We start from the raw sequence: 27,920 nt of genomic DNA on the forward strand, positions 1-27,920 counted from the left end.
GGGCACAGCCGGGTCCCTGTGCAGCCCCCTGCGCTCCAGCTCGGCGGGGGCTGCGGGGTGAGGGGCTCTGGATAGAAGGTCAGGGCCAAGCTAGAACAGGTGCTGTGAGCGGCAGGACAAGACCAGGAGGCCTGGGCTGCTTGCTCTGAGCAGAGTGGGACCGGGTGTCACTGCAATCATGCACCCCGAGGAGACCAGAGCCGCGCTGCGCCCGCAGGCATGGGCAGGCAGGGCTGCTCCCCAGCACCCACCACGCTGCTGAGACCCAGACTGAGCACCAACCTCGCTGCGGGAGACAGCAGGACTCCAGCTGGAGAGGAGCTGAAGAAACATGAATCGTAAGCGCTCCAGGGGCAGGGTACGGCCGATCCTCGATGGACTTCAAACGGCTGGAGAGAAGCTTGTGTGAGCTGGCACGCAGGAGACAGCCAGGTAAAACTATCAAAAGGGTAAAATAACGCCCCACTGTTTAATAGAATTTAGTCTTAGTGGCTGTTAGTGGAAAACAAAACACATGATTAACACAACCGGAGCAGATGGTTTAGGATCTGTTGTCAGTCTGGTGATTCCAGGGGCTATTTTTTCCCCTCGCTGTCTCGCACGGAGTGGGCGCAGCTGGGGTTAGTCAGTCCCGGTCGTACATAACTTACACACCATACAGTAGCTTCAAAATAGAGATCTAGAGCTTAAAAAATAGGCATTCTGCAAAAACCCAATGTTCAATTCCCTTATCAACAGCGAGAGCAGCCTGGTGCTGCCCTCGGGTGGCTCAGACGGTGACAGCTCCACACCCAGAGCACGGGACTGCGGTTCTGGTTAGTAAATATATAGAATAAATCACTTTTAAAATATATACATTGGCCTTTAAAAAAAACACATTTACAGTTTATCAACATTGGAAAAAAAAAATAACTGGGCTCATCCCAGGTTGGCTCGGGACAGTAAAAATGCGTCTGCAAAGGTTTCTGCATCCCTTTCTCTAAAGTGCAGCTGCTGGAGCTGCGACCACGGCACCTGCCCTCGCACCGAACCGCGCAGAGCGAGCCAGAACTCAGCCAGGACAGGAGGTGTCTCGGCTGCCTCACACTGACCTCGGGTCCCAGCCAACAATCGATTTCTCCTTTTCCCAGGGCGTTTGTCTTTGCTTTCTGGGCTGGGGGCCAGACAGGCACCTCCCGCTCGGCCCCACTGCGCCTCGAGCCCCTCGGGACGCTGCTGCCCTGGCTGAGGGGGGACGAGGGCCACACGTCCAGGGCAGCTGCAGCCTCCTCCTCAGCCACTGTCCCCCTTTCCAGTTTGGGTTTGCGTTGGTTATTTTGTAAAAAAGGGGAGAGATGGGATTTTTTTTCCCCTTTGTTTGGAATTTCTGCGGCAAATGGCACTTCAAAACAATCTTGGGTTCCCTTCTGGTGCTCCGATGCTTTCATTTGCTTGGCATGCCGAGTGCACGCCAAGTTTGGGGCTCTTGGACATATTTAGCCATGCGCTACTAAGCAGATCCCGCTTGAGAAATTTGTCTTCCAGCGATGCAGCCGTTCCTGGCCGTGGGGAGCGAGCGCTGCCGTGCCCCTGCCGCCCCGGGGCTGCGAGCACCACGCACAGGAGCTGCCGCCGCGCCGAATCCGCCCGGGCACGCGGGGTCACCTCTCCCGCTGGGTTCAGTGCGGCAGGGAAGCCTCTTGGAGTCCCCAGCGCTGCTGCTGCCCAACGGCGCTCACAGCAGGGTTTGTGCCAGCAAGGAGGACGTGTGGGAAAAGGGATGTTTTCTCCCCCAAGAAGGCAGGAAAAGGGAAGAAAAAGAAAGAAAACCCATGATGGAGCACGCTGCTTCTGCACCATGGGAGCAGCAGGGTGGCAGTTTGCGTTGGCACAGCAGCACGATCCAGCCGGGCTGCCCTCGCGCTCCCCGTGGCTCTGGGGAAGGGGCAGGGAGGCTCCGCGTCCGGCAGGGCTGCCGCAGCCTGTGCCAGCCCCGTCTCGGGGTGCGAGTCCCTCCGGAGGGATTTCAGTCCGCTTGCATTACACGCTGCCCAACGCTGACGCGTTTGGAAAAGCAACAAATGAAACAGGAAGGTTCCTTCCCGCTCTGCGAGCTGCCAAATCGCGACAAGCCCCATCTTCTTTTGGCTGCTGTCAGGCCTGGCCGGGCTGGGATCGGCTCCGTCAATAGCGCGCTCGGCGCTGCCCGGGGAGGTCTGGGCCGTGACACATTGTTGGCAGGGGATAAATAACGAGAGGCAGGGCTTGCAGCACAGCAGGGAAAGAGAAAGGTCCCTTGTGGAGGCTCCTCGGCTCTGTGCAAGGGATAGAGGGCTTCTCAGTGGCCTCCTGGACTGCGTACACGGCCCCTCTGGGCTCTCTGCCTGCTTCAGACCGGTGGGAAATGCCTGACCCTCTCTGAAAGCTGCCTGCGGCCGTGCTGGCATGTGGGTACGGAGCCAGGGCCGAGGCAGGAGGGGCAGCTGCGCTCCCAGCCATGGGGAGGGAGGCAGAGACGGACCGGGAGGTACCGCTGGGTGCTGGATCCGCTCTCTTCCCAGCCCGAGGGGCACGAGGGAGCAGCCAGAGGCGTGAGGGGAAGGAGGGAGGGAGCCTCAGTCCAGCATCGCGTCCAGCTGGTCGGCCAGGTCGTCGAACATGTTGCTGATGTCTTCCAGGATGTTCTTGGCAGACTGCGTGGCCCCAGGGTGGCTGGGGAGGAAAGGAGGGACGGTCAGAACCCGCCCTGGGGACCGAGGTGCTGCTGGATGGGGTTGGCCAGGCTGGACCAGACCCTCCCAGTAGCAGCTGGACTCGTGTGGCCTCCCAGCTCCCCCTCGAGCATCCCCCTTGCACCCACGGCCTCACCTCTCCGGCTCCTGCACCGTCATCTTCTCAGCCGCCTGCAGCGCAGCAGCCAGCGTGGAGCTGCTCTGGGCCAGCCCGGCCCCCGGCGTGGCTACCGAAGCCTTGGCCGGCACCTTGCTGCTCGTCGCCAGCGAGCCAGGGCCGGGCAGGGGTCCGACCACATCAGGCACGGGCTGCGTGGCCCAGGGAGCCACGGTGTGGCGGGGCGGCTGCAAGACCTGCTGGTAGATGGTCTTTGGCCCGGAGAAGACCAGCTTGGTGGATGCTACCGAGGTGTGCTTGGGGACATCTGCAAAGGAAGGGGACTCGTGGCACGTGGTGGCGCGTGCCCTCCGTGCCCCCTGTACCAGCCCAGCAGGCAGGAGGGAGCCTCAGGTGCCAACACCGCCCTGGAGACCCCACAAGCCCACGTACCTGGAGCAGGCGTCCTCACCACGGCGGTGCCGAGCAGCTCTGCAGGGCCCGGGGATTTCGTTGGGCTCGGTGCTTTCCTGATCCCCTTTTCCAGCGACAAGATGCTCTTCTCTATCTCAGCAATCCTGAACTCCATGCTGTCATCGTCAAACGCTTCGGTGGCCAGTGGGGCTGGTGGTGTGGGCACAGCGGGGCCCGCGATGCTCACCGCCTGCGCCTGCGCGTACTGGGGCGCAGGGCCGGTCCCCGCCTCGCCGAACGCCTTCAGCACCGCCTGCAGCGGCTCCCGCTCCTTGAAGCGTGGCCGGCGCTTCACCGTGTCTGACTCAGTGAGGTTGAACTCCAGCACGAGCGGCTCCTTGGTGGCAGCGGGCACCGCTGGCTCTTTCCCGGTGGAGCTGGGGGGCTCTGCCAGCTGGGAACCAGGCTCTGCCTCCAGCACGACGTCGGCCTTGGGGTGCCCAGCGGGCTTTGGCCGCTGTTTGATGGTCAAGTTGCCTTCTTCTGCAAAGGGGATGCACTCGCTGGAGCTGTTCTGGGAGGACGAGGAAACCCCTGGCTTGGCCTCCTCCTCCGTGTCCGAGCAGGCGTCCTCCCGCCCGTGCTGCGCAGCCTCCGTCATGGGAGCGCTGGGCTCGCTGACTGTCCGTCTGCGGGGCTTGCTGCTCTCAAAGGGGTCCCTGGTGGCCTCGGTAAGCGTGGCGCTGCCGGCGTCACTGCCAGCAGAAGAGTCCTTGCCCCCATGTGCCCTGGGGGCACAGTCCTGAGCCACGGGCAGTGGTTTTGGGGCCAGGAGGGGCTTGGCTGGGCTCACCCCTGGTGTTCCCTCCAGTGCAGCCGCCAAGCTCCTCACTGTCCTGCTGTGTCCGGCGTCACTGGGGCCGGCACCCGCATCTGCCGCATCCTGGGGGGCAGCAGGCAGCTGCTCAGCTTCAGCAGGTTGCTCGCCGTCTGCCTCCACGGCGAGGGAGCTGGAGACGGAGCTGAGGCGCTTGGGAGGGGGCGGTGGGGGGCCCTTGCGCTTGGCGCGGATGGCAAAGGACTGGCTGCGCGTCACCTTGGCGTCCGCCTGCGGGCAGCCCCGCGGCGTCTGGCTGCGGCCCGGCCGCCGCGTCAGCGTGGCGTAGGAGCCCAGCGCGCTGGAGGGCGTCCCCTCCTCCTCCTCGTGCTCCCCATCCGACAGCGCGTAGCGGTTCAGGCTGTGCGAGCGCTTCTTGTACTTGACGCCCTCGCCGCCGCCGTGCTGCTCCGTGGGCTGCCCGGCGCTCGGTGTTGCCGTGGGCGGCTCTGCGGGGCCGCAGCGGCTGTGGAGGTAGGAAAAGGCTTTTTGGGCTGACGCCTGCAGGCTGCTGTTCTGTCCAGAGGAGACGGAGGCGTACGGGTGCATCAGGGCCTTGGGCTGCTCCGCTCCCAGGAGGGAAGGGGCCGTTGGGGATTTCAAGGAGATGTGGGGGTACATGAAGACGTAGGGGGCCGTTGCCTTGCCAGGAGTCTGGGGGGGAGTGCAGGGGGTGCCCACTGGCGACCTGGCCTCTTTCGGAGCCACGGGCCGGGCGTGCTGCTCCGTGCCTTCCGGCAGGTTCCTCTCCTTGAGAGGGCTCCCAGCGCCGCTAGCAAAGCCGTTCAGCCCCTCGGGAGAGGCCACCTTCCCGCAGGGCTCGGGGCTGGGCAGGCTGGGGGGCGCGCAGGACTGCCCGCTGCTGCTGCTGCTCTCGCCGCTGCCCAGGCTCTCCTGCGAGGGGCTGGAGAGGCGCCGGGACAGCACGTTGTCCTGCGAGTGTCCTGAGCCCCGGGACCGCACCCCGATGCTCTCCTGGCTCCGCGACATCCCTTGGCTGCTCTTGATGCCCAGCGTCTCGTGGCAGCTGTTGGACATGGCTGTCTGGAGCTCGTAGCTGAGCTCACTGTCCTGGAAGGTCGTCATTTTGGGGGTGAGCGGGGTCTGGCACTCCCCATTCTCCAGTGACTCGATGGTGACAATGTCCAGGGCACCGGGGACTTTGCGTGTCACCACAGTTGCTTCTGCTTGGTTGAGGCTTTTGCGGAGGTCTCTGAGCTTCTTGACAGCCAACATGATCTTCTTCTGGTGGCCTGCGGGAAGGGCCAGAAAGGGGCGTTAGGTCAGCTCTGGCCCCCAGGGCCTTCGTTTCCTGGCCAAGAAGAGTCATAGTCATGCCAACAACCAGGACAAAGGCCTCTGGGTTATCCAAACCCTGCAGTGGGAGGGGACAATCTAGAGCCAGTGTCCCCAGCTCAGCCTGGCTTCAGCCTGCCAGGGGCATCCTGAGGGACAGCCGTGAGCAGCCCTTTCCGGGTCCTCAGGACATTCCTGCACCTCCCAGCTGGAGGGAGAACAGGGTGTGGGGACCTGGGTGGGAAGCTCGGCTGTGCCAGGCCACGGCAGCAGGGACTCACCCAGCTTGTTGATGCCAATCTCCTGCAGATCCTCCCACGTCAGGTCTGTCACGATGGTGATGGAGTCGTAGCCGTTGTTCACCAGCTTTTTGTGGTACTGGGGCAACCCGATGGCACTGAGCCAGTCCATCAGGTCAGCCTGCGGAGAGCACGAAGACACCTCCGTGAGCATCGAGGCAGCGCCTTCATCCTCCCCTCCCTGCCCCGGGCTGGGAGCTGCATTGCTGGGGTTTCTCTGGCTGCATAAATGCTGGCCGGTGCGGCACCTGTTTCCCTGCGGCCCCCATCCCATCCCACCCCACCCTGAACTGGGGGAAGGCAGCTCTGAGAGAAGCCTGGGGGACAGAGGGTGCCAGGCTGAAGCCCCAGTGCCCGGCACTCACTGGGATGTAGTTGGGCAGCCACTCGGCGATGCTGAGCTGCCCGATCTCCGTGGAGATCTTCTTCCTGTGGCCTGGCTTGGTCACACCGATGGCCGTCAGGTCCTGCCATGAGCAGAGCGGGGCTGTGGTCAGTGGTGGCACAGGGCACACAGGGCTGTGTGGAGGGGTCTGGCCAGGGGGAAGGGGCTGCCTCACCTCCGGGGTCATGCGGCTGATGGTGGGGACGTCGTAGCCAGCATTGAGGAAGTTGGCTGTGTACAACTCCAGCTGGAACTCGCTCAACCAGTTGTAAATGGCTTCTGCATCCTGGGGAGAGGATGGGGCAATGAGCGGCCCAGGACAGTGGCTGCAGGAGCTGGAAGGACCTGGCTGCTCCAGGCAAATCGACAGGATCTCCTTGGGCAGGACCCACCCATCCCCAGGGTCCCCAGTTGTCCCAGTTACCTTCCCCTCGAGGAGCTGTTCAGGCCGCAAGAACTGGTGGGAGAAGACCTTGTCTCCGAGGGGGCAGCTGCCTGGGGTCTGGTGGCCTGGTGGCCCTGGCAGAGGAGAGAGGAGAAGAGAGGAGATGAGAGTCGTCCCAGGGGCACAGGGGCAGCCTCCGGCCAGGGCTCTGCTGTCCTCGCGGCCCTGCGGCGTCAGGATGTCCCTCACCTGCCGTGGGCGTCACCTGCCCGTTGCGCGGCTCCAAGCCCAGAAGGTGCTGCTGGAGGTCGTCGCCGGGGGAGGGCAGCGGCTGGGGGAGATGAGGAGTGAGCGGAGGGACGTCCCTCCCTGACCCCCAGGGGGGCACCAGGGTCACTGCACCCCCCGAAGCGGGACAGGGGTCCCCACACCGGGACACCGGGCACAGCTCCACCTAGGGAGGGGCAGGATGGGGCTCAGGACCCTTTTATCCTCTCAGGTGACAGAGGATGCGGTGGAGATGCTGTGCGGTACCAACCACAGCCTCCAGCTCCACTCGATGGGGCAGCTGGCCCACAGGCGACAATCTGGGACCCCAGGAGCATCTCCTGGCCTAGTCCCAGCAGCGAGTACGTGCCTGGAGTGGGGGATGCTCAGCTCCTGCGGCCCCTCCTTTGCGAGGGTGACATGGGTGGTGCTGGGGCTGCATCTCTGCCAGAGCCAGCCTGGACAGAGCAGCACGGAGAGCGCGGGCAGCACCTACCCTGCTGTTCTCGATGAGGATGCTCATCTGCCCATTGGTGCCCTCGGTGCTCTGGCCGCTGCCGGCGCTGCGGATGCTGCCGATGCTGCCCTCGCTGCCCACGCTGTTCCTGTCTCCTGCTGCGTGGGGCGGGCGGGGAGCCCGTCAGCTGTGCCTGCTCAGGGCTGGCGCAGGGCACAGGGCTCCCCAGCAGGGACCGTGTGCCAACACAGCAAGGCCAGTAACCACCAGCCTCCCCTGGATCCCGCTGTCCCCAGGTGACGCATCGGGCCCTCCCGCCACCCAGCACGTGCGGCACGGACAGGGGACCTGGGCTGGCAAGGGACACACAAGGGGGACTCTGGGACTCATGGGGCGAGGACACGGGGAGGGCAGGGGCTGCTCTCCGGGCTCCCCTAATCTCCCTTTCCTGCACCTGGACCCTCTCTCCTGGCTGTTTCCCAGCAGGAGGCGGAAGGAGCCTCCCCCGAGCCGCTCTGCGTGTCCCTCCCCAGCTGCCCCCCTGACCTGCGCTGTCAGGGCCCGGGCCCGTCCGGGTTAGGGTGAGGTAGCCGCAGCCTGCGGGGCCGCTTGGGGCTGTCGGGTGAGGACACTCGTCGGGGAGGAGCTGCTGCCCACCGTGGGGGGGGCCCTGGCGCTGCTGCGCGGGTGCCACGCGAGGGACAACCGTGCCTGCAGTCAAACACAAAACACGCGAGGTCAGAGCTGCGGGAGGCAGGGAGGTGCGGGAGGCAGGGCTGGGGGAACCTGAGCCTCAACCCCCAAGTCGCCACCCCAGCGAAGACGCAGCCCCTGCACCCACCCAGTCCCCCTCGTCCCCGCTTGCTGCCAGCACGGCGCCACCCACCCTACCCGAGGGGCTGGGAAGGCTGGGCCGGTGCCACGCAGGGACTGGCCCCAGTGTGCCCACGGCGGCCACTGACCTGTTCTCTTGCTGATGACCTCGGCGATGGACGGCGGGAAGTACCCGACCCGATCGGTGCCTTTCTGAGCGTCGTGGATGTGCCCCTTCCATCGCCCGTCTGGATGTTGCTCCAGGACCTGCCGCGGGGACAAAGGGAGATGGTTGGTACCTGGGGCCGTGGCGGGGCAGGGGCACAGGGTGCAGGGAGCAGCCTCACCGTGATGACATCTCCTGCCCGGACATTGAGAGCTGTTGGGTCATGGAGGTTCCAAAAATCCTTCAAAGCTCGGACCTTCAGGATTCCTGATGCCTCTGAAGGCAAGGGATGGAGGGAAGAAAGAGGTGCCAGAGCGAAGGGGAAAAGCGAGTAGTTTGGGGAAGGCAGAGGGAGAAAAGATGAGCAAGAAGAGGGGAGGACAGAACATTAATACTGCAGGAAGGACTCGGTCCTGGACACTGCCTGATGGGACTGAGATGCTGAGGCTCAGAGCCAGGCTGTTCAGGAGCACCGGGAGCCCCCGACAGGTCCTGTGGGGCAGAAACCCCTCTCGGTCCCAGCCAGCTCCCAGCCACGTGCTGGCCCCCCCTCACCTCTCAGCAGCTGCTTGATGTCCTTGCTGGCGTGCGAGGTGGTGAACTGGTTCACAATGTCCAGCGCTGTCTGGTTGTAGGTGTTCCTGATGTTCACATCGACACCGCCCTGCTCCAGAGGGGAATGTGGTCAGGGCCAGAGCCCACAGCTGCTGCCAGGCCCACGGGGATGGAGGGACCGAGGGGGTGGCTGAGACCCAGGATCTCGTCCGCACTGTGCAGCCCTGTGCCCACCATGCTCACCTCCAGCAGCAACCGCACAACCTCCGTTTTGCCGTAGAGCGCAGCCTCGTGCAGGGCCGTGCCCGTCTTCGTCTGCCTGTTGATCTCGATGCCGGCCTTCAGCAACTGCCTGGAAGGACAGAGGGAGAGGCGTGAATGGGAGGACACAGAGCAAGGTGGGTGCTGCTCTCTTCTCCCAGGTAACAAGGGATAGGATGGCCTCAGGTTGCACCAGAGGGGTTTAGATTGGAGATTAGAAACAATTCTGATAGAGTGGTGAAGTGGAGGTGTTCCCATCCCTGAAGGGCTTCAAAACCCACGTGGCCGTGGCACTTCGGGGCATGGATTGGTTGGCATAGTGGGGTTGGACTGGATGAGCTTAGAGGTCTTTTCCAACCTTAACAATTTCATGATTCTATGACGCCAGGGCCAGGCAATGGGCTGCGTTGCGATGGGAAGGGGACAATCCCTTACACTGCCGAGGCTCTGGGGATGAAGGACCGGAGCCCACAGCGGGAAGGCAGGTTTGGGAAGGAGTGGGACTGAGGCCACGATGGGATTTTGGGGCTAGGGCAGTGCCCCAGGCCAGCAGGGGGTTACCTGATGATCTCCTTGTGCCCGTTCTTGGCTGCCAGGTGCAGGGGGGTGGTGTAGTTGGGGTCAGTGGCGTCCTTGGACTGTCCCTCCAGGAGGGCGACGCAGAGGTGGCTGTTGAGCAGCAGCTGGGCCACCTGCACGAGGCGCAGGGATGAGCGGGGGGCAGCCTGCTGCTCCCCTCCAGCCGCGGCCCCAGGGCTGGGCTGCAGCGGGGCCGCGCTGTCGCGAGGGGCCATGAAAGGTCACAGCAGCCAGAAATAGTCTTCCCATAATCGGGCTTTTCAGACCAAGCCCTAAAAAGCTTCAGTCTTTCCAAGCCCTGAGCGACTCTCAGCATCTCAGGGCAGCCTGGAGGAGTTATTTTTACTGCCCTGTTTATAGCTGCAGACATTATAGATGCTCCAAAGATGGCAATGCCCCTGGTCCCCTCCCCGGCGGGGCGCGGGACGGTCTGGCTGGCCACGCTCCAGCCCCGCGGCACTGGCTGGGACAGGGTCCCCCGGGCACAGGGCAGCCCCATCCCCAGGCGCTCAGGGCTCGCAGGGATCAGCCAGCTCAGCCCATCTGTACTTAAACCAGAGCAAAGCTGGGGAGGGCGGGGGAGCCTGTGGGGAACTGGGAGCGAAGGCTCCTGGCTTCTCTCCCAGCCTGACTTAGCTGCCGTGAGCAAACCCTGCGGCTGGCACGGCGGGAGGAGGCAGATTCTGGCCGCCAGGCTCTGGACCTCACGGCAGAGCGGAGCTGGTTGTGGCCGCTCTGCTGGCACTTTGCTCCCGGAGGAGCCAACTGGCTCCCGAGCCGCCCCAGAGAACAGCCCTGCAGCGCTCACCTTCAGCCGCCCGAACTCGCAGGCCAGGTCCAGGGGGGTTTTCTTCGCTTTGTTGATGAGGCAGGGGTTGGACTGGTGCTGCAGCAGCATCTCTGACTGCGGGGGAGCAACGTGGTACGGGGTCTCAGCAGCGTCCCTCCTCACACACCCCAGAGACCAGGGTGGGTGTACGGGGGTCCAGGCTCACACTTACCACCTCGTAGTGTCCGTACTGTGCCGAGAGGTGCAGCGGGATCTGCCCGTCCAGCGAGGCCATGTTGACGGAGGCAGCAGCGCGCAGCAGCACCCGCACTGGCTCCACGCGCCCCTGCCAGGCTGCGTAGTGCAGGGGCCGCATCCCTGCGGGGAACAGGGCTCAGCGGGGCTGGATGCGGCCCCAGCCTCGCGCGGGGGGCTGAGCCGGCTGCCGCAGGCACGGGGCTGTGCTGGGGAGTCACCCCTTACCATTGCTGTCCTTGATGTCGACGGTGGCCTGCGCCTCCAGCAGCAGCGAGATGAGTTCCAGGCTGCCACCCAGGGCCGCGTGGTGCAGCGCCGAGAACCTGTGGCACAAGGAGGAGATGAGCTGGCCCCGATCCCCGCCGTGCTGGCCCTACAGCCCCGAGGGCCAGGACAGACACCGGCTGTTCACGGCCATGTCCCTCCCGACTCCTTGCTCCCCATGGCAAGGAAGAGAGAAATCCCTTCGTGCTGTCCGTACCCAGGGCTCAGGGAGGGATGAAGGGACGCACACCCCAACGAGAAGGGTCTCTGGGCCCCTTGCCCTGAGCAGGGGCAAGCAGGTGAGATGAAGAGCAGTGCATCGCCCCTGGCTGTGGTGCAGCCAGGCAGCCCGGAGCTGCGCTGCTCACTGCATCCCGCAAATGTACTGGCCCAGAGGCCACTGCTGGCCCCTCCGCCAGCCGCCCCGACCCTGCACCAGCAGGGATGCTGGGAGCCCACGGCACAGAGTCGGAGGCCACCAGTAATGAAAGAGCCCAGTGTCTCGGGCTGTGAAAGGGGCTGTCTGCCCAGCGCTCCCCCTATGCCATCACGTGAGGGGCCACAGCCGAGCGAGGAGCCCCGTGTGCTGCTCCAAGGGACACGCAGGGCTCCAAACCACACCAGCCCGGGGCTCCAACGGGCTCATGGTGTCCCAGCCCCATGCCAGGGATAAAACCCATCTGGCACAGCTCTCCTGACCCACAGTCCACGGGCACCCGAAATCCCTGTGGGTCTCTGCCTCAGAGGCGCTGCACAAACCCTGCGCTGCGTGTCTCAGCTCCCTGCTGTCCCTGCCTGCATCCCAGTGACACACAACGTGCCGCCTGTGCTGTTAATACCCCGCACGTGGCCTCGGATGGGGAACGGATCCTTCACCCTCGTGCCCATCAGCAGCCCTCCTGGAACTGCTCAAGCACAAGCCCTGGGCCTTATCAGAATCAGATCATTGCTTCTATTATTACATTTTTTTCTATTAAGCTCCATCTGGACAGTATTATTTTAAGACTGAACCATCCTGCACATTTTCCACCCCCCACCGGCCTGTTAGGACTCATCACGGACACCTCCTCCCGCCACGACCTCAAGAAGAAAACATGTGGAAATTAGGTACAACAACAGCACATAAAGCAATGCTAATAGCTCACAGGTCAGAGTTAATTCAATAAGAATAACGTGCTTATTTATTTTACGGGCTTTTGTGGTTTCTTTAACTCCCAGTACCCAGCTTATTAAGTGCTTGGAGTTTGGAAGTGATGAGCTACACAAACACACTGTGGTCACTCAGCAACCTCATCTTTTCTTTCCCTAACTCCCCCAAACGAAGGGATTTTGCTCTTGGGATATCAAACACGGCACAAGCGCGTGCAGGCGCCGGGGCTGGTCAGGTGCTCCAACCAGCTCTCGGGATGTGGGGCACCGGCCGGACACGCTGCAATCCCTTTCTACCCCAGCCCCATGGAGTAGGACGCAGATGAGCTTTACAAAGGATTTTGTAGGATGGATTGAGCACAGCCCTCAGCTCCAATTCAGGCAGGCACTGGGTCTGCCTCGGCAGGGCTCGCCCTGGCTTCAGGATGCTGTTGTGCTCTCTGGTGCTCAGCAGGTACCCTCAAAGCTTTATGGTACCCAGAGCAGCAGAACCGACAGGGTACTAGGGAGAACAAACCCACCCATGCCGGCAGCCCCCGCAGCCTGCCCAGGCAACACTCACCCGTCTGCATCCTGGTAGTTCACGTTGAGACGCTTGGCAGATCCCAGGAGCTCTGCAGAGAGAAGAGGCGAGGTCAGGGCGGGAGGCAGAGCCCGCAGCCCCCCACGGCCCTTGGACCACGCACAAAGCCCATCCTGTAGCCGCACCGACCTCCCAGCACGGAGAACAGCGCCTGGCCCATCCCGGCAGCCTCTCCTCTCCGCTCGCTCCACGTTCACCTCCTCAAACCCTCAACTGGCCGACCCAGCTTGAGCTCAGACCTCTTCCTCCATCCCTTCTGCCCCATCTCTGTGCGCTGCCAGGATGGGTTGGACCCCACAGCTCCCATCACCCCGGCTCAGCGGGACGGCGCGTCCTTCCCCTTTATAGGCAGCAGCACCCCAAACCTGCTGAGCGGGGCCGTTTCGCCCCCACTCGCTGCCAAGGCCTGGCCCACAGACCACATGGTTGGCATTCTTATGGCCAGAGCAGAGGCTGAAGGCCATGAATGTGAGGATTGTGCCGCTTGGGATACCCACATCCCCTGTCCCATCCCCTCCCTCATCTTCAGGGACTGCTGAGCGGTGGAGGATGCTCACCCCACCCTCAGCGCCGCCTCACGGGCACCCCGAGCTCCCCGCTCCTTCCTGCAATTAATTCGAATGAATTCCTTCCTCCCACACAGAGAGGACATTTTATTCTCCACAGAGGGGTTGAGAGCGGATTAGCATCTCTGGAATTCACCCTCAAAGTCAAAAGCGAAAGAAAGGGGAAGGAATGCGGGGGGCACAAAATGCCACCGCTCCCCCCCTGCCTCTGCAGGCAGCCCCATCGCCGCGGGGGGAGCGAAGGCTCTCAGAGGTTTCTGTGCTGTTTTCTATGGAAAATCAAAGTCCAAGTGCCGGCTCCGAGCCCACAGAACCACCAGGGCTGCAGCCCCCACCCCTCCATCCCGTCCCCTCTCCCGAGGTCTCTGCCCACCCTTCATGGCAGGGACTGTGCCCAAAGCAGAGCTGGAGGGGGGGCCGCTCATTCCTTATGCAAATGCATAATTAAAGGAAACCGAGGACCGGTGTGTTCATTACTGCAATTTACAGTGTTTTGTAAACAGGCTAATTAACACAAAATGGGCTTGGAGTGGCTGCTGGTGAAGGACTCGTGACTCCTGCTGCAGCTGAGGGGATCAGGACGGGATCACCCTAATTACCTCTTCAGCAGCAGCAAGCAGCTCCGCCAGCCCAAAGCCTTTCCCAAGCGACCAATTCCCAAAGCCACCACCTGGCAAAGCTCCCACTTTTCCCTCTGAGAGCTCAGGATCCGGGGTCTCCATCCAGGACACGCCGTTTCCCTGGGTCCCACTGGCCAGGGGAAAAATAACATTCCCCTTGTAAACTGCCCGCTCCGATCCCACCAGGGAGCGACTGGAACCACCAGCCCCACGGTGCCACTTCCACGGAACCAGGGCTGCACGGGGTCGGCAACGGAGGGCAAAGGCCTCGTCCTGCCCCTCCAAAAGTCCTGGGATGGGTCCCGCAAGCAGGGCGCGGGAACGGCTGGGAAGCGTTTGCTGCCGGGGCAATTCCAAAGGATGCAATCCAGATAAAATTGAAACCAAACAAAGGGCTGCACGGAGCGCAGGCAGTGCCCGCGAAGCCATCGCCTCCTGCTCCCTGAGCAACCCCCGGCCCCTGCCCTGCAATCACGGTTTATAAATCCGTGTGGTACAGGATGCTCTCCGCGGTGGGAACCGAAGGCTAGTGTGGGTTTGCTTCCATCACCTGCAAGTGGAAATTGCCAAGGGTTTTTTCTGCTGAAAAAGGGCTGGGAGGAGGAGAGGGAGGAGGAAAGGTCCTTACCCACATCAGGAGGGGCAGAGCCTGCATGGAGCAAGGTGGACAGCAGAGCGGAGCGGGGTGGGTGATGCAGGGAAGAGAAGGGCTGGATGGAGATGCACACTGAGCACAAGCACCAGGAGAGGCAGGAACACCCCACAGCCCCCGGGCTGGTCCTGGAGCTGAGCTCTACCCACTGTGTGAAGAACGAGAACGTGCCCCAGAAATCCCATCTATAAGGGTCTGGGCTGGCTGGTGAGGTTGAGCGAGCAGGGCTGGGATGTCGGGGGTGTCCCTGACCACTCCCTGGCCCCAGAGGCAGCTGTTGGCACCCATGTCCTCTGCCCCTCTCCCTGAGCAACATTCCTCAAATTAGTTCCCTGCTCCGGTAGTCCAGTAAGGTCAGGACACGGGGCAGGACCACACGGACACGGCGTGGGTGGCTGGGAAAGCAGCAGGTCGAATTGCAAAAAGCCCCGAATTTTATCTGGATTGTGTCCAGGGGAATATTTCCAAGGGAAATCATGGCTCGGTGCTCCCCAAGGGTTAATGCTGGCCGTGGGCTCCCCCTGCTCCCCAACACAGCCCCTCCGAGGGTCCCACCAGCCCCCAGCCCAGCTCTGTCCTCTCTCAGCGCCCTCGCCGCACCAGCCCGGGCAGGATGGGGCTCGGCAGCGCGGGGCTGAGCGAGGCCTCCAGGGAGCCAGCGAGCTTCTGTGTGTCTGGCTGCCAAGCGGCAGGCGGGGAGCACCTCGGCAGCACTCAGCAAATCACTTACAAATGTGGGGCTTGCGTGCAGCTGGACGCTGGCTGTGGCAGAGGCAGCGTGGCCACTAGCTCGCCCCATAGAGCCCGGACCCTCACCCACACCACTTGGGGAACGTGCTGGGCCTCAGCCTTCTGGATCCTCGCTGCAGGTGGGGAGCAGGGCAGTGGAACAGTTTCCAAAAACGGCACGTTTCCAACTGCAAGATGTGCCCCATGCCTCAGTTTCCCCAAAGGGCTGGGCTGCAGCCCCACAGCGGGAATGCCAGGCTAGACCCTAACAGCCATGAGCATTCCTGTACCACGACTTTCCCTGCACCACGAGCACCTCTTGACGTCCAGCCACAAGCATCCTGGTAGCACGAGCATCCCACACGCAGGAATGCTCACGCCGGGTGCTGCAGGAGCATCAAGCATCCTCTTGCCCCAGGCGATGGGAGAAGGACTGTGTGCTCCTGATGCACCAAATACAGGCACGCACCCTCCTGGGAAAATGAAATCCACCTGGGACCAGTCACCACTAAGCCAATAAACCAGCTGGAGGAGCTCATCAGCCGCGCTCCTGCAGAGCACCAGCAGTCTCTGGTGGTGGTGGCAGCAGCCTCCTGGGGCTGGAGGCAGAGGCAGCTGCTTCACCCTGACCTCGACTAGTGCCCAGGGTGGCCCTGCCCCGGCACACAGAGAGTTAGTGCTCAGGGCTGAGGAGAGACTCGATTTCTTGCCCAAAATTGAGACACGGGAATCTGCAGGAATCACCCTTCCTTGTCGCCCCTCTGCCCACAGGCATGTACCCTGCGGGCACCCACATCCAGCTCCTCCCAGCAAGCCAGCTGCTTCAGCTGCTATTTCCCAACAGGTAGAGAAGAGATTCACCCACTTTGACAGGGAAGATCGGCCACAGGGATGTTAAGAAACTCAACCAAAGTCGTCCAGCAAGCTTGGGACAGAGGCTGGGAGAGAGCCAAGGGCTCCTGACCCTGGCCCGCTGCCGCAGCCACCAGCCCGCACCCCAGACACGGAGCCCAGCGCTGTGACCGCTCCTCGGTCCCAGGGAAAACCCAACAGGAGGTTGGCAGCAGGAGGCAGTGGGGATGGCATCTCTGCCCAGCTGCCCCAGGACCCCCAGCCAGACCCTGGCTTCCCCTCCTGCTTTCCCCACAAGCAAAGCAGGAAAAAACAGGCAGCTTGTTCAAAGCAAAGGCTCCCAGAACAATGCAAGGAAAAGCAGAGTCGGAAACTCTGTCCCCATCCGCGCAGCTGGGAAGAAGGTGCAGCTCTCGGCCCCAAGGTTTGAAGGCTGCGGGGGGACGGAGGGGGCAAACACCAAAGGAACATCCCAGGAGTCCCCTGGGGCTGGATTCACCCCTTGCAAAAGTCAAACACATGTGCTCACTCCAACTTTCTCGCTCCCAGAAGGATCTTGGCTCTGTGGTGGGAGGAAGGGCACTCACTCCCCTTCCCTGCAATAACCTGGGGGCTCGCGCCGGCTGCTTGCCCTGGCGAGAGGGAGGGGTAACACCCCATCCTCACGGAGCCAAAACTGCATCCCCAGCCCCAGCCAGGATGGAAACAGCTGGGAAAGGCTTCGGGTGGGGGAAGCCGGGTGGCTCCTTCAGAGATACAAAGGCTCCTTTCCCAGCTGGCCGGGAAAACGCGTTACCGGGAGGTGAAGTCACTGTCCCTGCTGGGACCTGGCTATTCCGCTCTCCAGGATATGAACTCAGAGGAGTTGTATTTGCCCAGGGAAGAGGTGGAGCCTTTTCCATTTCCCCCATCCTTCCGAAAGCACAGGACACCTCCTGAGCGGGAAGAGATGGGGCGATAGCAGTGGGGGCTGGCAGCCAAGCATGAGCTCCTGCAGGGCACACCGCGGGGCCAGGAGCCACCCATGGGCTGCAGGGACCAGCAGGGCACCTAGTCCAGCATTAACAGCGCACCTTGGCTCCTCTTGAACTGGTTCCAATCAGCTCCCCTGGGAGCCAGGGAAGGGGCTGTGGGGTTCCGGTGCCCCCCAGGTACCCAGGCAGAGGGGCTGCTCCTACAGACACCGCCAGCGTTCTCCTTAACATGATACCGAGCATATAGCGCATTAATATAATCTGTGGAGGACGCTCACCGGATTGACGAGGGCAGAAATAACACAAAAGGGACTTAGAGAGATTAGAACAAACTCAGGCAGATTCATCCTGGAAAAACTGCAGACTGCAGCACTTGGGGAAAAATAATCTGACCAGCAGACGGTCAATGGGAGAAAGAAAGAGGGGAAGCAGGATGTGGGGGGACAGTGAGAGCAGCGTGAATGTGGGTACGGAGGGAGCCGACAGCGAGGAAAACCACCTTGGCAGCCCCGCACGGGGGATGCTGCTCCCAGGTACCACCTTCCACCGCGTGCTCAGGTCTGTGGACACAACACAGGCTCACAGGGGATGCAAGAGGCCTGGGGGGGCACGAGAGGTGATGGCAGGAGCTGGCAGCTGAAGGGCTTGCCTTGCAAGGGAAGAGTAGGGCAGGTCAGTAAGCCTGGATTTGATGAGCAACAGTTAATTAGGGAGGACGGGCAGGGACGCAGCAACCCACCTACACCTGGAGGGGTTTGACGCCGGAGAGGAGCACGTAGTTATTTATTTTATGGTTCTAACAATGAGCCCCAGATAAAAATTAGAGCAGCAGAATGCGGCCAGCAAAACCCCGTGAGCTCAAGGGAGTGAAACAAGGATGCAGCCCAGTGCCGTAGCCTGGATGGCTGCAGCAAGCCACGCAGCTCCTGGGATGGTGGCACAAGGCTGAGGCTGGGGCACCGCTCTGCGGCACCGTCCCCATCGCTGCCAGCCTGGCACCCACACGTGGCAGGCGGCACCCGGGAGCCGCTCCAGCCAGTGTAGCCGGTACTAACAGCACACAGGGATGTGGTAGCTGGAAATCCTGCACTTCCTCCCCATTTGGCCCCAGGGAAGCTGCCGTGTGCCCGGAGCAGGCGTGGACGGGGTGGCTGTCCCCACCCTGGCTGCTCTAATCTCGGCAAGGCACACACAGGATGGGTGGGAGGCACCGGGAGGTGAAGCTGCTCGCTTGAGGCCACGCAGAAGGTCGATGGGTCAAGTGCCGTCACTCCTTCCCAAGGCAGCTGGGAACTGAACTTTCCCCTCAGCCTCCCCTGGCACCACCCCATGGGCAATTGGCCATCGGGCCCGAGAACCAACCTCGAACGCCGCTGGTGCCTCATGCAGTTAAAAAAAAGCTAGCAGAGGATGCCTTTCCTCAACTCTGACCCCGCGAGCCGGTGTGGCTGCCATTCCTGCTCAGGGACGTGCCGGTGGGTTCAGGGGAACGCACACAGCCTGATCCGACCAGGGACGGGGGAAGACGCTGCCTGGAGACTGGGTTTTCCTTCTGGTGAACCCAGGATTCCCACTCCTGGGGGGCTGCTGCCTTGACCCTCTATTCCCAACTCCAAACAAGAGGATCTTAGCTTCCTACAGCTGCCTTCAGCAAACGAGGTGTGGACTTTCCAGCTCCATCGGAGTCGCAGCCTGAATCCCAGCAGCCATGTCCCATGGTGGAAGCAGGAACCCACACTGGGACATTGTGCCCGTCTTGCCATCCCTGCGGGGGCCTCGGCGGCTGCCGAGCTATTCCAGGCACTGCGTTCCTGTCCCCCTCCCCTCATCCCAGCTGCTCTGGGGCCAGCAGGGAGGACAGTGGGTTCTGCCACCACGGGTGCTGGGGCCGGCCGGCAGCTGCTTGAGGACCAGCAGGGGTCCAGGGTGACACGGCACAGCCCCATCCCTCAAGGGGGACAAGGGCTGATTTAACGCAAGGTCAGAGACATTGGAATACCAATGGATGGGGAGGCTGGATCCAAGGACCCTCAGCCCACGGGCTGAGCTCCAGTCAGCAGCTTCCCACACAGGGATGGGGTAGGGGGCTGAGGAGCAGCACAGCAGCACTTCCGAACCCCCAAAGAGCAGACTCTCCCTAGCATCAGCAGTAAACTGAGGCAGGGGGAGCATTCCTGGCCCGTCATCAAACCAAGGTTGCCCCTGGCTCCCTGCAGGGCTCCCACCACCAGGCCAGCCCCCTCTGTCCCATGCCTTGGTGCTCTCCACATCCCAACCTGAGCGAGTGGTGGTGGGATGCAAGCCAAGGCCTGCCCGCGCCCTGGACCCCTGCCGGCAACCCGATCTGTTTACGCCTTTACGGCACGGCGGGTGCGTGTCGGGAACGGCCCCGGCAAGCCCGAGTTGGCGGTGGAGGCAGAACGTGGGAGCAGAGCGCAGAAACCCCCGCCTGCCGCCTCACGCTGCCCTGGCACAGGCACAAGGCGATGCCCCAGCGCAGGCAGCTCGAGGAGGAGAGCAGGGGCTGGGAGCCTGGGGCTGAGCTCCACGTGGTCGGGAGGCACCACCAGCGCGGGTGGGAGAGCCCAAGGGACGCCCGTGCCAGGCACCCACCGCCGAGCTCGCCCACTCGCTCCGCAGGCAGACCGGGCGCCTCGCCCAACCGGCCGTGCCTGCAGCCGGCGTTACAAAACCCTGGGAGCTGCCACCCCTCCTGCTCAGCTGCCCACCGAGGCGGGGGTCTGGGCAGGCTGGCAGCCGCGGCTGCCCGCTCTCTGTGCAGCCTGGCCGGGGCGCAGCGGGGAGCGGCGCTGGCACGGCTTGGCGGAAGCGCAGCCGGACGTGTTGCACCAGGCCTGGGATGCTGCGGGAGCCGCATACCTGCCGTGCACGCAGGTTCTCCCTGCTCCCTTATCTCGCTATCGAAGCCACGATCGGCTGCAGCTCCAGCCTTTCTCTTTCTCCCCAGGGTTGCAAACGGCTCGGGGTGCCAGCGCACCCACCCTGGGCGCAGGCTGCCTGCGGGAGCGAGGGTGGGCAAGGGCACCCGGCCCTTCCCTGTGACAGTAAAGATCTTCCCCGCAGCGCCGTTTCCAAGCAGTCTGGGCATCTCCAGACAGGTCTGTGACTCACCGGGACACCTTGGCGAGGCTCGGACGATGTTGGAGCCCCAGGTTCAAGCAGATCCCTCCCCTCCCTCTCCATCCGAGGCACAACGTTTTGGGGAAGCCAGGATGGGGTTTAGGGGGAGCCGCAGTGCTTGCAGCTCCTCCCCACCCCCTTCGCTTGCTCAAGCATCCAGAAAAAGGTGGTTTGTTGTTATTTAGTTCCTGCCCCTTTCATACTCCTTTGCTGGAGTCTTTGCCAGCGGCAGCCCCGGGTCTGGCGAGGGGCCAGGCCAGCCGAGGCGCTTTCAAAAACAAAGCAGGGCGCGTGCATGCACACATACACGCATGGCACCCAACCCCTCTTTTAACTCTTGACTGGGCGATGCCGCGTGGAAAATGGTTTCCAGCCAGGTGGGACCAGCTAGAAACCATCTTCCACAGGGGATGCTGTTGATAGCCGCTGGGATCCAATAATTCACTCTTCCCTTCCCAGGGAAACTTTCTTGCGGCACCAGGATCCCAGTGGAGAGGAGGCAGGAGGAGGCAGCAGGGATGCTGGTGACGCTGTCATGGTCCACAGGGATCTGCTTGTCCCAAACAAGGGCGATGCTGCGACCTCTTTCTAGGTTGCTGCTGAGAGCTTTGGACCCAGCAGCCCCACGGGCATGAGAAGGAGGAGACAGAAAAGCACAACAAGGTTTTTGACCTAGAAGTAGCTTCTCTCCTGGGTGGTAGAAAGCTGGGAAGCGCCGACAGCACTTACACAGCAGCCCCAAATTTCCAGGACCGACTGCCTTTTTGCATGGGTTACCTGGAAAGTCTTAATCCACCAACTCTCTCCCACCTGCAGCCAGCCCCGTGCGCCCAGCACGTCCCCGGTCCCAGGCTGAGGACAGGATGCTTGTGCCAGTGTGTCCTTGCTGTGTCCCCTCCTCCCCAACCAACCCCAGTGCAGCCCTAGGGAGCATCGTCCCCGTTACAGTCCCCGTTACAGCACCCGTGTGCTGCCAGCAGCCAGGCACACACCGTCCCGCGGCGCGGGGCTGCCCTCCCTGTCTGCCTTTGAGCTGTCGGCATCCCATGTTTCTGGGTCAGGCCTCTCCAGCTCTCGGGAATGGGGAGCTGAGCCCCCCTGTCTCAGTTGAGTCACTGGGAAGTGCCCAAAGGATGGAAATCCTCCTCTGGCCCCAGATCTCAGCCTGGACCAGGCACTGCCCAGCGCTGCCTCTCGCATCTCCCTGCGCGACGCTGTTTGCTCGTGCCTTATCTACCACGCTCGGCGCGGTGACGCTGTCCCGGCTTCGGGCACACCGGCAGCAGCCGGGCCCCTTTCCAAACACAACACCCGGCTTTGAAAAGCAACTGCCTGTTCACTCCTTTTGCCGCCGCTGCCCACACAGGGCTCTTCCTTCCTGCGAAGAGGCGTGAAAAAAAGGGGCTGAACCTCACCGTGAGCTGGGAGAACTGGGATGCGCTGGGAAAACCCACCAAGCAAACAATCGGCTGCGAGTGGGGTGGCTGGGAGCTGTGGGAGGAGGAGGGAAAACTGGACCCCCATGCCAAGCAGCTGCAGCCCTGCCACCCTCCATCCCTGCAGAGGAGCCTCTGAAGTCCCCTTTCTCCCTCCCCACGCCTCACACGCTGGCCCACGGCGGGTTTGGGCAGGCAGAGGGGCTCCCCTGGGCACGGCGCCTCGCCACGCGCCGCGCTCACTGGAAGAGGGAGTTTGCCCGTCTCGGCAGAGCTTCTCGGCGTCTCTCCGCAGGCGTGCCCACGGCCTCGCCAAGCCGGCGTGCAGCTGCGGAGCCGGTCCAGCTCGTCAGACCTACAGCACGGGGGAGAAAAGGGGAGGACACGGCTGAGGATGCCTGGGAATTCATCCTCAAACTTTGGGCTTTGAGGGACAGGGCCACCCTTGGGCTCGGTGGGAGAACCAGGTCCAGCTGCCTGCACCGCCCAGGGCAGGATCGGAGCGGGCAGGGTGCCCAGACACCCCTGCACCACTACCAGCAGGAAAAGCCATCGGGTGTAACAGAGCCCGAATTGATAAGGATCCTGCACGAGGCCAGTCCTGGCTCTTTACTGCAGTACAGCCAGAGCACCCAAAACAACCGTCCCTGGGGAGCAGCAGCAAAGGGAGGGCGATCCTCAGTGGTGAGGGGATGGCACGCTGGACTTGCCAGCTGGCACAAAGGCACACCCAGCATCACTACAAGATACCCCCAAATGGAAAAAGAAGCAACTTCTTCCCAAAACAACCACAGACCTGCTACCATGGAGAGAAAGGAAAAGCCTGGCAGGATACAGACATTTCTGCAGAGCACAGGGACACAAAGCACCGGTGGCAAAGGCTAACAAATCACAGGAGAGATACTAAACCTCACGCTTTGGGCTTAAGCTGATACAGCTACTAGGGATTAGGAAGGAATACAAGGGGAAAGGAGGGTGTGAGTTACCCCACATCTGCTCACTGCAGCCTCACAGCACACGGAGCAGCATCGTCCCCCTCCTGCCCAGCTGCACGGGCGACAGCAGCAGCCGAGGGTCGGCACCACTCTTTGGAAAACCTTGCAGTGTTTTTTTGTGCTGCCGGGAGAGGCACCAACCCAGGGGACAATGAAGGCAAGAGCCCCTGTAAGCTGCGCTAGCATTTACCAACTTGCTAGGTCACAGCCCAGGCACAGTTGAGTCCCAGGAGCTCCCCCCAGCCCTTTGCATATCCCAGGTCCAGGAAGCCCCAATGTAGCTGGTGAGATGGGGCAAGGGGCTGAAGCCACCTCACCCCCCAAGGCAGGGGCTGAACTCCGGCAGGGCTTTGCTCCCTGTTCTTGAGTGTTTGACACCAGTTTGCTCAGCTGCCTCCCTTTCTTTGCACTTTGCACACGTTCAAACAAAACCCTTCACCGCTCCCTCGAGGAAGGCAAACAGGAGACCAGCTCCTGTCACCTTTCAGGGCTCCTCTGGCCCCCAGCTACCGCAGGGGCAGCCCCCCACCATCTTTATCCCCTGCCCCTCAATCCAGCACGGCCAGGGATGGAGAGAGGCACCCTTTGCCGGGCACCATTGGGCTCAGGGAGCCATATCGCTGCGCAGGGACGAGCGCCCCGGCCGGGGGCTCTGCCTCTCGTCCCCCCAGAGCCCCTCGGTGCCACGCTGGCCGCCCTGGCGCAGCCGCCGGGCACGTTGTTGGCGAGCACAGACAGCCCAGGGCCGTGATTGATCAACAGGGATGAAGGCCAGAGCTGAGAGCGGTCAGTTAACAATTTCAATTAAACTCCACAGCGCTGCGAGCAGAGGGGAGAGAAAGGAGGGAATGAAAAGCGGGATGTTTCTGCTGCTGCACCAGCAAAGCTTGGCAAAGCGCAGCCGGCCACGCAGGAGCAGCCAGGCTCTCCCGGAGGAGACTCCCCTCTTTGGCTGCAGAAGTGACCACAGCATCGTCCTGACGTCCCCTTCCCGCAGGCGGGACGCCTGCCCTCGCCTGCCCTTCCCCTCCCGCTCCTGCCCCCAAAACTTTCTCCCTGCCCGCCCCACCACCCTATAATAATAGGTGCCATGACCCACTTGTGCGGCAGTGCTTGCGCAGGGAGGAGGGCTCTGCACGGTGAATATTAAACAACGCATCCCTGAAGTTCCCGCTGCCGGGACTGGCGCTTGATTTTTGCTTATGTGCGGTGACTTTTTTAGGCACAGGAAGCCCCGGAGGGCTGATCAGAGCGACCGAGCTCCCAATCCACTGAGACAGCAGAAGGACTCTTAGAGGGATTTAAAAAAAGAGAGAAATAAAATAATCAGCGTCTCAGTCCGTCATATGGAAAAGGCGCTTTAATGAGCGGCAAATGCAGCAAGCGCTCAGCTCACATGGCATCGGCGAGAGCAGGGAGAGGGAACCGTAAGGGACGAGGAACGCCGATGCCCTCCACGCCGGGGACCCTGGGACCAGGCGAGCCCCCCACGGCGGGTCCAGTGCAGGAGCCCTGTCAGGGCTTGCGAGGGGGACCTTGAACACGTCTGGGCCTTTCGCTCCCCCCTCCTTATAAAGGAATAAAATAAAAATAAGCAGAGGGAGCGGCTGACGCCGCTGCAGCGGGGGAGTTAAACACACATTCACGTGGTGCCCCACGGCCAGAGGGAGGGGGCGATGCCAGGGAGAAAAAGCAGACAGAGTTTAGCTGGGAGAGAGTTGGAGACCGGAGGAAATGAGAGTAACTTCACCCCTGCGGGTGCACAGGGGGAGAGCACGGGTGCCCCAGGCACCCCGCACCCTGTCTGCAGGCCAGCAGCGTGGGGGAGCTGGGCCACGTCAGCAGCGCTCGCGTCCTGACGTTATTCATTGCCTTGGGGGTGTCCTTCAGCCCGCCCGCGCAGGCAAACCTCGCTGGCTCCGGCTCAGGGACCCCGTGCGGGCACAGGCAATGGCACCCACCCCCTGCAGCCAGGGAGAGGGCACCAGGCACCCCGTTCTAGGGAAGAGAGGGCAGCCCAGCCCTCCTGCAGTCAAAGCTTCCCAGCAGCTGACCCAAGGGAGTTTATCCCCTTCTCACGTTTATAATCCTCAGCCTAACTCACATTTCTCAGCACTGGCCTCTCCATCCTGAGCTGCTCCTAAAAAGCCTTAAAGCTCGTTCTCCTGCTAGAGTTTTCCCTCTCCAACTCTCCTGCGCACACAGCAGACCCGCCACAACGCGCAGCCCTGGCAGGCACTGAGCACCTTCCCTGGCCACGCACTGCTCCGAGAGCCCTTTTATTTACTTTTCCCAGTTTCCTTCTCTCGGTAGGTCATGAGAAGCAACGAGCTCAGCTCTCCACAAGGTCACCGTGGCACTGGCTATGAACTGCTCCTCCACCTCTCCACCCTTCCCATCTCCTCCAGTCACTGTGCGTCACCTGCAGGACCCCAGTGCTGCTGGGGAACCCCCTGAGCCCCACGTTCCCTCAGAGCCACGCTTGCCGCTGCCCTTTCCGAGAGCACATGCAGTAAAACAGCCCTGCTGAAAGGTTAAACATTACCAGACTGAAATTCAAGGCTTGACGATTGGTTCCAGTCGACTAGCTGGGATGATAATTTTTCACCAGATAAATATGGCCGGGAGCAGCGAGTCGCAGTCACTACAGACCCTTTGTAGCGGCGTCCCCCCAGGAGCAGCCCCACTTCCCCCCGTCGTTCCCTCTGCCCATCCCTGCTTGGTTGCCCACAGTCCACAGCCCCGGCCGTGCGCCCGAGGGGAACCCCAGCACCGCGAGAGGGTCACGAGGGGAACCCCAGCGCTGCAAGAGGATCGCTTACAGCCTGGTCATTCATCCGAACGGGCTGTGCTTGTGCTCCTGCCGCTGTGTAACCCCTGCACCGGAGCTCAGAGCCTGCACTCGCACCCCGTCTTGGATGGCACTGAGCCCGCTCCGAGACTCCTGCTCCGGACAAGCAGCGTGGCCTGGCAGGGCAGAGGGAGCCTGCAGCTCCGCACCCAGGTACTCACTGCTCTTGGACGCCTTGATCTTGGCCACCAGCTTCTGCACGCCGGGTACGTCCCCATTCTTCACGGCCTGGATCAGCTCCTGCTCTCGCCCCATCGCGGACAGGTGGGAGCGGCAGTCGCGTGGAAGGCAGAGACCCTCAGATCCCAGCAGTTTATAAAGCCATGGGAATAAGCCTGTAATTCCTCAAGACGCACCTCGATGGAAAGTGAAATCCAGCAAGAAAGATGCTTTACAATCCCACGGGACATAAAAAGCAGAAGGAAGAAGTCTTTCTGTTAAGGGCAGAAGTTCTTTTCTGCGTTGGGAGGAGCGAGACTCGAATAGGGTTTGGTTGAAGAACATGCAATCAATTAGAACAAGAAATAGTTCAGTGCTTGGGGACGGGCTCCTGGCAGCACCGGGGCCCTGCAGGACAAAGCCAGGCAGCTTGGGGCGGCGCAGCCGGCATCGGGGCGTCCTTGGCCTCTCGCAGCGCTCCCGGAGCTGGAGGTGTCGTGCTTTGCTCCCCTCGCCAGGCTCTGCTGCGCTGATGAGTCCCTAATTCTTCCCAAAGGGATTACGATCTCGTTGCCATCTGGAAGTTATAGATCCTCCCTCTCTGGTGCTCATTAGCCCCTTCTTTTCAGCATTCCTCTTGGCGACGGCGCTGCAGCCACGCTGGGGAGCCCCGCGTCTGGCCGAGCCCTGGTGCAGCAGCTCGGGACCTGCGGAGGGGAAGAGCAGAGTCAGCCCTCGAAGGCCATTTACCTCCCGGCTCCGTCGTGACAGCTTTTGTATCCGCGCCGAAGAACAAATACTTTGACTATATTTAGTCCTGGTGGGACTTGGTTCAGCCTCACGTTAAATGTAGAGGGAAGAACCTGCAGAGGGAACCTCCCGAGGGGTGGCCGAGAGGCAGGACGGGGCACAGCTCCTGCCCCATCCCGTCCCATCAGCAGCACCCAGGGCTCAGGGCACCAGCGTCTCCCTCCCTGCTCCAGCTGGCAGCACCCAAGGGATGGAGCTGGGGAGGTTTAGCCAAAGTCCTCTGCAGCCCAAGGGAGCTCAGCCAGCACCCCTCCCACGCAGGGGAAACCCTCGCCCTCCAAATCACGAGGGAAGCTCAGCGCCCTGGCACCCCGGACACTCTTTAACTGGCACAAGAGCTCTCACTGGCTTAGGTGAGGAGCTGGGTGTAACTCAGCAGCACGACCACACTTAGAACAGGATCAAGCCCACGTCCCAGCCAGCTGGGACATCCCAGAGAAGGTGCAGGGTCCCACAGCAGCAGTTCACACCTCCAGCCCGTGCTGTCCCGCGCACCCAGGCTGCCCAAACCAGACAGCAAGAAAACCCCTCCTGGTTGAGGGCCGAGGCTGGCAGGCTGCTCCGAAGCCCGGGGAGACGCGCCGTGCCAGCTGCCAGGCCCTGGCCAGGTCTCCATGGCACTGCCCCGGTGCTCACAGCCGCCGCCGTCCCCGTCCCAGGCCGCTCGCCCTCAGCCTTTTACATAACAGCGGGTGCCGCTTCCCCCGAGCAATCGAGGTCACTGTTTTAAGGATGGAAACCACAGGGGAGAGAAGGCGACAGCGGGAGGAGAGATCCCCTCTGGGCCAGGGGCTGGGGGGCAGGAGGGGCCACCCACCGCAGCGCTGGAGGCCGCGACCACCCATGATCGGAGGCCCCGGGGGCTCCCCGGGCTGCGGGCGGGAGGTGCTCGGGGGCTGGGGGTGCTGGAGGTGCCCCCCAGGCTGGGCTCTCCCCCTCGGGACCCTCGGCTCGGCTCGGTGCGGCGGCACCTGCCGCAGCTCGGCTCCCACACACAGTCCCGGCCGCTCCGCTCCCTCCCCGGAGCCTCCCGCGCCGCCCCGTCTTCAAACCCACTTTATTTCGTTTAACCCCGAGCGCTGCTCCCAGCCTGGCGCCGCTCCGCAGAGGCGCTGGCGGAACGGGGGCCGGGGAGGGACGCCGCGAGGATTTACTCGTTCCCTAAAGCGGCCCCGGAGCGACCGGGGGTCCCCGAGCCCCCTCCCCGCCCCGAGACGGGGGCGGCGCCGGCGGGGGAGCCCCCAGCAGCGCCCGGAGCCGCCAGCGCGCCCCCCGCCCGCAGAACCGGAGCATCCCAGACATTCCAACGGCAGCGCCGGGAAAAGCGACGGAGGGAGGGGAGGGGGAAAGACCCGAACCACGCGGCGGGGAGGAGGAGAGGGAGGCACCGAGCCCGGCGGCACCGGGCAGCGCCCGAGACACGGACCCACCTGGCGGCTCCGGAACAGCCGAGCCCGGGGCGCCGCTCCGGCTCCGGAACAGCCGAGCCGCTCCGGCCGCGCTCCCGGCGCTCGGCAAAGTCGGTCTCGGGCCGCCCCGTCCCCGTCCCG

General features: G+C 62.6%; 1 protein-coding gene across 1 annotated transcript; it reads right to left on the bottom strand.

Annotated features, from left to right (window-relative positions):
- Positions 1 to 445: 445 nt before the first annotated feature.
- On the bottom strand, positions 446 to 27,890 carry CASKIN2 (CASK interacting protein 2). The gene is made up of 21 exons (XM_069872609.1): positions 27,801 to 27,890; positions 25,563 to 26,267; positions 12,565 to 12,616; positions 10,815 to 10,912; positions 10,564 to 10,709; positions 10,371 to 10,466; positions 9,545 to 9,675; positions 8,966 to 9,074; positions 8,723 to 8,831; positions 8,349 to 8,443; positions 8,151 to 8,268; positions 7,735 to 7,899; positions 7,228 to 7,346; positions 6,714 to 6,795; positions 6,504 to 6,598; positions 6,255 to 6,365; positions 6,060 to 6,161; positions 5,677 to 5,815; positions 3,262 to 5,352; positions 2,848 to 3,136; positions 446 to 2,691 (listed from the first exon to the last, which is right to left on the bottom strand). The coding sequence occupies exons 2-21, from the start codon at positions 25,654 to 25,656 to the stop codon at positions 2,595 to 2,597; spliced, it is 4,338 nt and encodes a 1,445-aa protein (XP_069728710.1). The 5' UTR covers positions 25,657 to 26,267; positions 27,801 to 27,890; the 3' UTR covers positions 446 to 2,594.
- Positions 27,891 to 27,920: the final 30 nt, after the last annotated feature.

This window comes from Phaenicophaeus curvirostris, chromosome 19 (genome assembly GCF_032191515.1).
Source record: "Phaenicophaeus curvirostris isolate KB17595 chromosome 19, BPBGC_Pcur_1.0, whole genome shotgun sequence".
Lineage (NCBI taxonomy): Eukaryota > Metazoa > Chordata > Aves > Cuculiformes > Cuculidae > Phaenicophaeus > Phaenicophaeus curvirostris.

Coding starts and splice junctions, on each gene's coding strand:
- CASKIN2 (XM_069872609.1), bottom strand. CDS start 25,656: ATGGGGCGAGAGCAGGAGCTGATCCAGGCCGTGAAGAATGGGGACGTA. Junction 8,444..8,722: donor CATCAAGCAGCTGCTGAGAG/GTGAGGGGGGGC, acceptor CCTTGCCTTCAG/AGGCATCAGGAATCCTGAAG. Junction 5,816..6,059: donor GGCTGCCCAACTACATCCCA/GTGAGTGCCGGG, acceptor TGCTCTCCGCAG/GCTGACCTGATGGACTGGCT.